The sequence below is a fragment of the Taudactylus pleione genome, unplaced genomic scaffold (assembly GCF_031769625.1).
Source record: "Taudactylus pleione unplaced genomic scaffold, aTauple2 ptg000661l, whole genome shotgun sequence".
NCBI classification, from domain to species: Eukaryota; Metazoa; Chordata; class Amphibia; order Anura; family Myobatrachidae; genus Taudactylus; species Taudactylus pleione.
Genome location: NW_028285063.1, coordinates 789490 through 803787, shown reverse-complemented (window position 1 = coordinate 803787; position 14298 = coordinate 789490). Strand labels below are relative to the sequence as shown.

General features: G+C 37.4%; 1 protein-coding gene across 2 annotated transcripts in view; it reads right to left on the bottom strand.

Moving 5' to 3' along the window:
• Nucleotides 1-384: 384 nt before the first annotated feature.
• EMILIN1 (elastin microfibril interfacer 1) overlaps nucleotides 385-14298 on the bottom strand; it is a 495028-nt gene continuing 481114 nt past the window's right edge. For both annotated transcript variants that reach the window (XM_088455577.1, XM_088455578.1), the window contains 2 exons: nucleotides 12971-13105; nucleotides 385-2831 (listed from right to left, as the gene is read on the bottom strand). In XM_088455577.1, coding sequence (XP_088311703.1) covers nucleotides 2500-2831; nucleotides 12971-13105 — 467 coding nt within the window. In that variant the 3' untranslated portion in view covers nucleotides 385-2499. The remainder of the gene's footprint in view (nucleotides 2832-12970; nucleotides 13106-14298) is intronic.

Genomic DNA, 14298 nt, shown 5'->3' with positions numbered 1-14298 from the left:
TGGCGGGGATAGCCCTGGGCTATCAGCCCAGGCTAGGGGTGCCCTGGAGAGGGAGACCCCTTTTTTTGAAGGGGTCTCCAACTCCCCAGGGATCCCTGGTCTGGGCTGACTAGCGGTCAGTGCTGATGCTGTGGCTGGGGGGCCCGGTGATCGGGTTCCCCTGGCTGTGGTATCAGTCCCCCATTAGAAAGGGTCCAGGGCTGGTTCTGGATCTTACAGGGGAACCCTACGCAATTTTTTCCCTGTAAAACCAGGACCAGCTCTACTTCCTATAGCCCAGTGCTGGTTGTACTGAGTATAGGGAGACCCCATGTAATTTTTTCCCTGTACTTAGTCAACCAGAACTTTGTTTCAGTAGTCCGGGGCTGGTTTGGATTTAGGGGGTGACCTCACACCAATTTTTTTCTAATTTTAACACTTTCTTTGCTTTTTACAGCCAGATACATGCAGGAATCTCACTGATGTCTGTATGTATCTGTGTCAATCCGACCTGCTCATGCTCAAATCGAAAGCATGAAGCTGGTCTATTGTATTGGGGATTTGAAGTCCGATTTGAAGTTGATTTCAAATCGAATGATAGTAAATAAGGGTTTTGTGTGTTGGGCTATGTAAAAAGTACCAATGCTTTTCCGATGGTCGATTTGAGGGGGAATTGAGTCCAAATTCGATTTGAAGTCCGATTTACATGTGATTCTACCCAAAAGCAAAATCGAAGCCAAATTGAATGAAAATCGCACCACAAATCACTCAAAATGCCAAATCGACCGTTAGTAAATTTACCCCAATATCTTCTCTCTGTATTTATCACATTCATTGCTGCCAAATCATCTCATACATCTTTGGGACCACATCTATCAAATCCATAGCTTATATAACACTAAATAATTCCATTATTCATAGTACAAGTTTTCATTTCTCATTTATGTATCATGCAGTGTGTCCCAGACTGACCGACCTGCCCAAATAATCCCCCAGCAGTGGGGACGCTGCATGTAAGGAGGGAAGAGATTCTCTATGGTGTCATGTAGGCTAATGTGTATGTATTGTTCTAAGCTGACGTGGCAGGAACCCCCAAGTGATCGCTGTGTATGTGTTGTTCTAAGCTGACGTGGCAGGGATCCCCCAAGTGATCGCTGTGTATGTGTTGTTCTAAGCTGACGTGGCAGGGATCCCCCAAGTGATCGCTGTGTATGTATTATTCTAAGCTGACGTGGCAGGAACCCCCAAGTGATCGCTGTGTATGTGTTGTTCTAAGCTGACGTGGCAAGGATCCCCCAAGTGATCGCTGTGTATGTATTGTTCTAAGCTGATGTGGCATCGATCCCCCAAGTGATCGCTGTGTATGTATTGTTCTAAGCTGACGTGGCAGGGATCCCCCAAGTGATCGCTGTGTATGTATTATTCTAAGCTGACGTGGCAGGGATCCCCCAAGTGATCGCTGTGTATGTATTGTTCTAAGCTGACGTGGCAGGGATCCCCACAGTGATCGCTGTGTATGTATTGTTCTAAGCTGACGTGGCATGGATCCCCCAAGTGATCGCTGTGTATGTATTGTTCTAAGCTGACGTGGCAGGGATCCCCACAGTGATCGCTGTGTATGTATTGTTCTAAGCTGACGTGGCAGGGATCCCCCAAGTGATCGCTGTGTATGTATTGTTCTAAGCTGACGTGGCAGGGATCCCCACAGTGATCGCTGTGTATGTATTGTTCTAAGCTGACGTGGCATGGATCCCCCAAGTGATCGCTGTGTATGTATTGTTCTAAGCTGACGTGGCAGGGATTCCCACAGTGATCGCTGTGTATGTATTGTTCCATGCTGATGTGGCAGGGATCCCCGCATTGATCGCTGTGTATGTAATGTTCTAAGCTGACGTGGTAGGGATCCTCATAGTGATCGCTGTGTATGTATTGTTCCATGCTGACGTGGCAGGGATCCCCGCATTGATCACTGTGTATGTGGCCCCAGGTAAGCACAAGGTAGAAGAAGACCGCCATCTGCCATGGACACAGTCAGCCGCTGCTTACCCTTAAATAGCTAGACCTGACTTATCTGGTCACAATCATATCACCCACTGTCCTATACATTATAATATGTACTGTACTATGGGAAAGACATCACTTCATGCTTAGAGTCCTCATGACAACAGGCTACTCTGACCCCATATAATGAACATGAAAGGGATGTCACACATTTGTACTTCTGTCCAGACCCATCGTCACTGCAGGTTCTCAGATACAGAAATGCTGAACCTTGGTGTTGAGATAAGCTAAGTGGTTTTATTATGGGGGTAACTGAATTTGTGAGGTACATCCATATATTCCAGCACTGCCGGACTTGGCGTGGCGTCTGCACACTCCCATCAGGCCTGTGGGCCGGAATTATTCTCCTGGGCGATATCACAACTGAAGAGTTTATGAAACTGATCCCAGAAACTCCTTTGGTTTCCTGTTTTGCTCATATAGAAAATTGTTGTAAAATGTCTTAACGCATGTGGTCTACTAGTTGTACATTTGCCCCTCGTAAAGGAAGATCCCACTGAAAATTGTCAGAGGCTCATCTGAATATGCCAGTTGCCCCGTCACCAGGTCAATGCAGACCGTGTCCCCCGCAACAAGCTGCAGAATAATATTGAAGACCCCAAGTGAGCCAGTGCTGGTCTTATTTTCTACCAGAGGCTTCTTCTCAAGACCCTCGGGTTGGTAGCCGGCTGAATCCACACGAGCGATGCCAATGTTGGATTTGGAAAGAACTGCTTCCAGTTTTTCATCTTTGTGGCCAGTTAAGATAACGCTAAAGAAATATCGTCCATCGAGTGGGGCCGTGAAGATACCTGGGGAGAAAGTGTATTTTCTGGTTACCAATGGAAACTCCCAGAGATTTATCAGAACTGTATCTGGGTATTAGGTATTATCATGCTGTAGTGGGGCCTCAGCAATAAGAAACTATCTCAATGTTTCTGGAAATCTCTTCGGTCTACTGTGTTGATCTATAGTCTTCTGAGGATGCTGCATAGGTTGGTGCAGTAGATGAAGCAACTTCAGGGCCCAGGGGTCCAACAATGTTAAATATCCATCATACATTAGTGTCATACTGTATCAGTCATTCAATAGTGTCATACTGTATCAGTCATTCAATAGTATCATACTGTATCAGTCATACAATAGTGTCATACTGTATCAGTCATACAATAGCGTCATACTGTATCCATCATACAATAGTGTCATACTGTATCCATCATATAATAGTGTCATACTGTATCCATCATACAATAGTATCATACTGTATCAGTCATACAATAGTGTCATACTGTGTCCATCATATATGTATTAGCGTCATACTGTATCCATCATACAATAGTGTCATACTGTATCAGTCATACAATAGTATCATACTGTATCAGTCATACAATAGTGTCATACTGTATCCATCATACAATAGTATCATACTGTATCCATCATACAATAGTATCATACTGTATCCATCATACAATAGTGTCATAATGTATCAGTCATTCAATAGTGTCATACTGTATCCATCATACAATAGTGTCATACTGTATCAGTCATACAATAGCGTCATACTGTATCAGTCATTCAATAGTATCATACTGTATCAGTCATACAATAGGGTCATACTGTATCCATCATACAATAGTGTCATACTGTATCCATCATACAATAGTGTCATACTGTATCCATCATACAATAGTATCATACTGTATCCATCATACAATAGTGTCATACTGTATCCATCATACAATAGTATCATACTGTATCCATCATACAATAGTGTCATACTGTATCCATCATACAATAGTATCATACTGTATCAGTCATTCAATAGTGTCATACTGTATCAGTCATACAATAGTGTCATACTGTATCCATCATACAATAGCATCATACTGTATCAGTCATACAATAGTGTCATACTGTATCAGTCATACAATAGTGTCATACTGTATCAGTCATTCAATAGTGTCATACTGTATCAGTCATACAATAGTGTCATACTGTATCCGTCATACAATAGTGTCATACTGTATCAGTCATACAATAGCGTCATACTGTATCAGTCATACAATAGCGTCATACTGTATCCATCATACAATAGTATCATACTGTATCAGTAATTCAATAGTGTCATACTGTATCCATCATACAATAGTGTCATACTGTATCAGTCATACAATAGTGTCATACTGTATCAGTCATACAATAGCGTCATACTGTATCCATCATACATTAGTGTCATACTGTATCCATCATACAATAGTGTCATACTGTATCCATCATACAATAGTATCATACTGTATCAGTCATACAATAGAGTCATACTGTGTCCATCATATATGTATTAGCGTCATACTGTATCCATCATACAATAGTGTCATACTGTATCCATCATATATGTATTAGCGTCATACTGTATCCATCATACAATAGTATCATACTGTATCACATTCAATAGTATCATACTGTATCAGTCATACAATAGTGTCATACTGTATCAGTCATACAATAGCGTCATACTGTATCCATCATACAATAGTGTCATACTGTATCCATCATATAATAGTGTCATACTGTATCCATCATACAATAGTATCATACTGTATCAGTCATACAATAGTGTCATACTGTGTCCATCATATATGTATTAGCGTCATACTGTATCCATCATACAATAGTGTCATACTGTATCAGTCATACAATAGTATCATACTGTATCAGTCATACAATAGTGTCATACTGTATCCATCATACAATAGTATCATACTGTATCCATCATACAATAGTATCATACTGTATCCATCATACAATAGTGTCATAATGTATCAGTCATTCAATAGTGTCATACTGTATCCATCATACAATAGTGTCATACTGTATCAGTCATACAATAGCGTCATACTGTATCAGTCATTCAATAGTATCATACTGTATCAGTCATACAATAGGGTCATACTGTATCCATCATACAATAGTGTCATACTGTATCCATCATACAATAGTGTCATACTGTATCCATCATACAATAGTATCATACTGTATCCATCATACAATAGTGTCATACTGTATCCATCATACAATAGTATCATACTGTATCCATCATACAATAGTGTCATACTGTATCCATCATACAATAGTATCATACTGTATCAGTCATTCAATAGTGTCATACTGTATCAGCCATACAATAGCGTCATACTGTATCCATCATACACTAGTGTCATACTGTATCCATCATATATGTATTAGTGTCATACTGTATCCATCATACAATAGTGTCATACTGTATCAGTCATTCAATAGTATCATACTGTATCAGTCATTCAATAGTATCATACTGTATCCATCATATATGTATTAGTGTCATACTGTATCCATCATACAATAGTGTCATACTGTATCAGTCATACAACAGTGGCATACTGTATCAGTCATACAATAGTGTCATACTGTATCCATCATACAATAGTGTCATACTGTATCAGTCATTCAATAGTGTTATACTGTATCCATCATACAATAGTGTCATACTGTATCCATCATACAATAGTGTCATACTGTATCCATCATACAATAGTGTCATACTGTATCCATCATATATGTATTAGCGTCATACTGTATCCATCATACAATAGTATCATACTGTATCAGTCATTCAATAGTATCATACTGTATCAGTCATACAATAGTGTCATACTGTATCAGTCATACAATAGCGTCATACTGTATCCATCATACAATAGTGTCATACTGTATCCATCATACAATAGTATCATACTGTATCAGTCATACAATAGTGTCATACTGTGTCCATCATATATGTATTAGCGTCATACTGTATCCATCATACAATAGTGTCATACTGTATCAGTCATACAATAGTATCATACTGTATCAGTCATACAATAGTGTCATACTGTATCCATCATACAATAGTATCATACTGTATCCATCATACAATAGTGTCATACTGTATCAGTCATTCAATAGTGTCATACTGTATCCATCATACAATAGTGTCATACTGTATCAGTCATACAATAGTGTCATACTGTATCAGTCATACAATAGTGTCATACTGTATCCATCATATATGTATTAGCGTCATACTGTATCCATCATACAATAGTGTCATACTGTATCCATCATACAATAGTATCATACTGTATCCATCATACAATAGTGTCATAATGTATCAGTCATTCAATAGTGTCATACTGTATCCATCATACAATAGTGTCATACTGTATCAGTCATACAATAGCGTCATACTGTATCAGTCATTCAATAGTATCATACTGTATCAGTCATACAATAGGGTCATACTGTTTCCATCATACAATAGTGTCATACTGTATCCATCATACAATAGTGTCATACTGTATCCATCATACAATAGTATCATACTGTATCCATCATACAATAGTGTCATACTGTATCAGTCATTCAATAGTGTCATACTGTATCAGCCATACAATAGCGTCATACTGTATCCATCATACACTAGTGTCATACTGTATCCATCATATATGTATTAGTGTCATACTGTATCCATCATACAATAGTGTCATACTGTATCAGTCATTCAATAGTATCATACTGTATCAGTCATTCAATAGTATCATACTGTATCCATCATTCAATAGTGTCATACTGTATCAGTCATACACTAGTGTCATACTGTATCCATCATATATGTATTAGTGTCGTATTGGATCCATCATTTATGTATTAGTGTCATACTGTATCCATCATACAATAGTGTCATACTGTATCAGTCATACAACAGTGGCATACTGTATCAGTCATACAATAGTGTCATACTGTATCCATCATACAATAGTGTCATACTGTATCAGTCATTCAATAGTGTTATACTGTATCCATCATACAATAGTGTCATACTGTATCCATCATACAATAGTGTCATACTGTATCCATCATATATGTATTAGCGTCATACTGTATCCATCATACAATAGTGTCATACTGTATCAGTCATACAACAGTGGCATACTGTATCAGTCATACAATAGTGTCATACTGTATCCATCATACAATAGTGTCATACTGTATCCATCATACAATAGTATCATACTGTATCCATCATACAATAGTGTCATACTGTATCCATCATACAATAGTGTCATACTGTATCCATCATACAATAGTATCATACTGTATCCATCATACAATAGTGTCATACTGTATCAGTCATTCAATAGTGTCATACTGTATCCATCATACAATAGTATCATACTGTATCCATCATACAATAGTGTCATACTGTATCCATCATACAATAGCGTCATACTGTATCAGTCATACAATAGTATCATACTGTATCAGTCATACAATAGTGTCATACTGTATCCATCATATATGTATTAGCGTCATACTGTATCCATCATACAATAGTGTCATACTGTATCCATCATACACTAGTGTCATACTGTATCCATCATATATGTATTAGTGTCATATTGTATCCATCATATATGTATTAGCGTCATACTGTATCCATCATACAATAGTATCATACTGTATCCATCATACAATAGCGTCATACTGTATTCATCACACAATAGTATCATACTGTATCCATCATACAATAGTGTCATACTGTATCCATCATACAATAGTGTCATACTGTATCAGTCATACAATAGTATCATACTGTATCAGTCATACAATAGTGTCATACTGTATCCATCATATATGTATTAGCGTCATACTGTATCCATCATACAATAGTGTCATACTGTATCCATCATACACTAGTGTCATACTGTATCCATCATATATGTATTAGTGTCGTATTGTATCCATCATATATGTATTAGCGTCATACTGTATCCATCATACAATAGTGTCATACTGTATCCATCATACAATAGTATCATACTGTATCCATCATACAATAGCGTCATACTGTATTCATCATACAATAGTATCATACTGTATCCATCATACAATAGTGTCATACTGTATCAGTCATACAATAGTGTCATACTGTATCAGTCATACAATAGCGTCATACTGTATCCATCATACACTAGTGTCATACTGTATCCATCATATATGTATTAGTGTCGTATTGTATCCATCATATATGTATTAGTGTCATACTGTATCCATCATACAATAGTGTCATACTGTATCAGTCATACACTAGTGTCATACTGTATCAGTCATTCAATAGTGTCATACTGTATCCATCATACAATAGTGTCATACTGTATCCATCATACAATAGTGTCATACTGTATCCATCATACAATAGTGTCATACTGTATCCATCATACAATAGTATCATACTGTATCCATCATACAATAGTGTCATACTGTATCAGTCATTCAATAGTGTCATACTGTATCCATCATACAATAGTATCATACTGTATCCATCATACAATAGTGTCATACTGTATCCATCATACAATAGCGTCATACTGTATCAGTCATATAATAGTATCATACTGTATCAGTCATACAATAGTGTCATACTGTATCCATCATATATGTATTAGCGTCATACTGTATCCATCATACAATAGTGTCTTACTGTATCCATCATACACTAGTGTCATACTGTATCCATCATATATGTATTAGTGTCGTATTGTATCCATCATATATGTATTAGCGTCATACTGTATCCATCATACAATAGTATCAAACTGTATCCATCATACAATAGCGTCATACTGTATTCATCATACAATAGTATCATACTGTATCCATCATACAATAGTGTCATACTGTATCCGTCATACAATAGTGTCATACTGTATCAGTCATACAATAGTGTCATACTGTATCCATCATATATGTATTAGCGTCATACTGTATCCATCATACAATAGTGTCATACTGTATCCATCATACACTAGTGTCATACTGTATCCATCATATATGTATTAGTGTCGTATTGTATCCATCATATATGTATTAGCGTCATACTGTATCCATCATACAATAGTGTCATACTGTATCCATCATACAATAGTATCATACTGTATCCATCATACAATAGCGTCATACTGTATTCATCATACAATAGTATCATACTGTATCCATCATACAATAGTGTCATACTGTATCAGTCATACAATAGTGTCATACTGTATCAGTCATACAATAGCGTCATACTGTATCCATCATACACTAGTGTCATACTGTATCCATCATATATGTATTAGTGTCGTATTGTATCCATCATATATGTATTAGTGTCATACTGTATCCATCATACAATAGTGTCATACTGTATCAGTCATTCAATAGTGTCATACTGTATCAGTCATACACTAGTGTCATACTGTATCAGTCATTCAATAGTGTCATACTGTATCCATCATACAATAGTGTCATACTGTATCAGTCATTCAATAGTGTCATACTGTATCCATCATATATGTATTAGTGTCATACTGTATCCATCATATATGTATTAGTGTCGTATTGTATCCATCATATATGTATTAGTGTCATACTGTATCCATCATACAATAGTGTCATACTGTATCAGTCATTCAATAGTGTCATACTGTATCAGTCATACACTAGTGTCATACTGTATCAGTCATACACTAGTGTCATACTGTATCCATCATATATGTATTAGTGTCATACTGTATCCATCATATATGTATTAGTGTCGTATTGTATCCATCATATATGTATTAGTGTCATACTGTATCAGTCATACAATAGTGTCATACTGTATCAGTCATACAATAGTGGCATACTGTATCAGTCATACAATAGTGTCATACTGTGTCCATCATACAATAGTATCATACTGTATCCATCATACAATAGTGTCATACTGTATCAGTCATTCAATAGTGTCATACTGTATCAGTCATTCAATAGTATCATACTGTATCCATCATACAATAGTGTCATACTGTATCAGTCATACAATAGTGTCATACTGTATCCATCATACAATAGTGTCATACTGTATCAGTCATACAATAGTGTCATACTGTATCCATCATACAATAGTGTCATACTGTATCAGTCATTCAATAGTGTCATACTGTATCCATCATACAATAGTGTCATACTGTATCAGTCATACAATAGCGTCATACTGTATCCATCATACAATAGTGTCATACTGTATCAGTCATTCAATAGTGTCATACTGTATCCATCATACAATAGTGTCATACTGTATTAGTCATACAATAGCGTCATACTGTATCAGTCATTCAATAGTGTCATACTGTATCCATCATACAATAGTGTCATACTGTATTAGTCATACAATAGCGTCATAATGTATCAGTCATACAATAGTATCATACTGTATCCATCATACAATAGTGTCATATGGTATCCATCATACAATAGTGTCATACTGTATTAGTCATACAATAGCGTCATACTGTATCAGTCATACACTAGTGTCATACTGTATCCATCATATATGTATTAGTGTCATACTGTATCCATCATATATGTATTAGTGTCATACTGTATCAGTCATACAATAGTGTCATACTGTATCAGTCATACAATAGTGGCATACTGTATCAGTCATACAATAGTGTCATACTGTATTAGTCATACAATAACGTCATACTGTATCAGTCATACACTAGTGTCATACTGTATCCATCATATATGTATTAGTGTCATACTGTATCCATCATATATGTATTAGTGTCATACTGTATCAGTCATACAATAGTGTCATACTGTATCAGTCATACAATAGTGGCATACTGTATCAGTCATACAATAGTGTCATACTGTGTCCATCATATATGTATTAGTGTCGTATTGTATCCATCATATATGTATTAGTGTCATACTGTATCAGTCATACAATAGTGGCATACTGTATCAGTCATACAATACTGTCATACTGTGTCCATCATACAATAGTGTCATACTGTATTAGTCATACAATAGCGTCATACTGTATCAGTCATTCAATAGTGTCATACTGTATCCATCATACAATAGTGTCATACTGTATTAGTCATACAATAGCGTCATAATGTATCAGTCATACAATAGTATCATACTGTATCCATCATACAATAGTGTCATACTGTATCCATCATACAATAGTGTCATACTGTATTAGTCATACAATAGCGTCATACTGTATCAGTCATACACTAGTGTCATACTGTATCCATCATATATGTATTAGTGTCATACTGTATCCATCATATATGTATTAGTGTCATACTGTATCAGTCATACAATAGTGTCATACTGTATCAGTCATACAATAGTGGCATACTGTATCAGTCATACAATAGTGGCATACTGTATCAGTCATTCAATAGTGTCATACTGTGTCCATCATACAATAGTGTCATACTGTATTAGTCATACTGTATCAGTCATTCAATAGTGTCATACTGTATCCATCATACAATAGTGTCATACTGTATCAGTCATACAATAGTGTCATACTGTATCAGTCATACAATAGCGTCATACTGTATCCATCATACAATAGTGTCATACTGTATCAGTCATTCAATAGTGTCATACTGTATCCATCATACAATAGTGTCATACTATATTAGTCATACAATAGCGTCATAATGTATCAGTCATACAATAGTATCATACTGTATCCATCATACAATAGTGTCATACTGTATCCATCATACAATAGTGTCATACTGTATTAGTCATACAATAGCGTCATACTGTATCAGTCATACACTAGTGTCATACTGTATCCATCCTATATGTATTAGTGTCATACTGTATTAGTCATACCATAGCGTCATACTGTATCAGTCATACACTAGTGTCATACTGTATCCATCATATATGTATTAGTGTCGTATTGTATCCATCATATATGTATTAGTGTCATACTGTATCCATCATATATGTATTAGTGTCGTATTGTATCCATCATATATGTATTAGTGTCATACTGTATCCATCATACATTAGCGTCACACATGAAAAGCTATTCAGAAAGCATGACGACAGAGATAAATATGCTTAATTACACAACAATAAAAGCAACGTGGGGGTCTCTGGAAGATGTTCCTGGGGACGGGAGCATGCCCTATACATCATCGGTGGTAAGAGTCGCCATCACCGCATGCGTTTGTAACAAATATCATCACAATTCTCCTGTTATCGCCATAAGAAAATGAATGAACAAACTGCTTCTCAGCATTTAATTTCTTAGTATAATTTGTTTACTATGTATTTTTTATTTGATAGAATTTAGAATATATAGGTTTAACTAAACAAAATAACTTTATAAAAATTATATATAAAGTTATTTTTTTAAGGCAGCAATCCCATGAAAGAATGAGTGTGTTTTCTAAGTATAATTCACTGTGATAGGCTAGAATATGTTGATAATTACCATATAATGTAACCACAGACACATGATGTAGTGAGCAGAGAGGCTTTGGAATGCTCCATTGAGCTCTGTTTTCACTGTGAGATCCTCCACTATCACGACATGCAGAGAGTCCACAACCAAGGAGGAGAACCAGAGCCAAATCTACAACTCACTACAGCCAGCACTAGTTCTTCTACCTAGGCTGGTAGTGGAAGTATTGGGGGTCAAAGGGCATGGGGTTTCCCTGAATTTTTGAATACCAGCACCAGGTATTACCAGCCATGTTTGGCAAAATAGCAGGAGGAACAGTGTGGGTGCCCCACCATATTGCCAAACAGCCGTAAGCCAGGCACAGTATGATGCTGCAGTATCTAGGGGGAGGTGATATCACTATGGCTCTTCCCAACACCCGGATATTTTCTTACTGGTGCACTACAGGCCCTAGTAGGCCCTGACATGAAGAATTGTAAAGGCTGCCGGGGCAATGCCAGCCCTTGGATAGACAACAGTGTCCTGATTGTGGGGTAAGATTCAGGTAATGGACAAGTTAGTGCTTTGGTTTCTGTGGTAACTTGTTTACCATGATTATAAAATGAAACCTTTACGTACCAGTTAATGGGTCATATGCATTGCCGTCATTTACCAAAATCTTGTCAAATCCAATAGTTCCAGGCTCTGGTAATGGGGAGGTAAGAGCTGCAGAAAATGAGATTTCCGGAACATCAGCCGGAACTCCAATAGGGCCTGAGATATAATAAGAGATAATACATACAAAGTGATTATAATCCATGTGTACACGTTACCTATAATAAACCATTGGGCCTGAGTCACAATAAGAGATAATACATACAATGTGATTATAATCCATGTGTACACGTTACCTATAATAAACCATTGGGCCTGAGTCACAATAAGAGATAATACATACAATGTGATTATAATCCATGTGTACACGTTACCTATAATAAACCATTGGGCCTGAGTCACAATAAGAGATAATACATACAATGTGATTATAATCCATGTGTACACGTTACCTATAATAAACCATTGGGCCTGAGTCACAATAAGAGATAATACATACAATGTGATTATAATCCATATGTACACGTTACCTATAATAAACCATTGGGCCTGTGGGCCTAATTCAGACCCGCTCGCGAGCGATGAGCACTTGCAAGCGGGTCGATGTTGGTCAAGTGTACATGCGCACGACTGAGGCGGCTCCGTTGTGCGCATGCCAAGCCGTCGTTATGGGTCTCGCACGAAAGGGGGTGTGCTGTGGATGGTGATTGACAGCACGCCCCCTTCGGTGGGCGTGCCGGGTGCGTGGCTGCCCAGATGGAGGCGTTCCCATGGGAACGCCTACCGTCTGGGGCCGGCCCCACTGACATCACAAGTGATGTCAGTGGGAGTTCTTTTGGCTCTGTTAGAGCCAAAAGAACTCCAGGGCTTGTGGCAACGAGACCCTACAGCAAGGGTCTCGTCGCAAGCCCGATGGTCGTGATGGTCTTGACCATCGCGACCATCATTTTGGCCGCTCGCTATAGCTGTGGGTGGTTACCCACAGTTATGCGAGCGGCCAGGAGGCCTCTCTTAATATCAGAGGGACGGCCCTGATTCAGAGCGAGCGCTATGAAAGAGCGACCGGCTCTGAATCAGGGCCTGAGTCACAATAAGAGATAATCACAAGGGAAAAGGTGAAAACCTCAGCACAGGTAATTAGAAAAAGAGAACACTGTGATGAGACAAGAAATCAATAAAGACTGTATATTACCCACTATTCAAATTAGATCTACTGGTATAAAACTCTCACCTGGAATCTAATTGTGGGGGTGCATCCAGGAAAGTATCATTTTAGACAGAACAAAAAATATGAAGAAAGGAGACTCTACTTTTATTAATAGTGTGAGTGCCCCCAGAAAAATAAAGTTTTA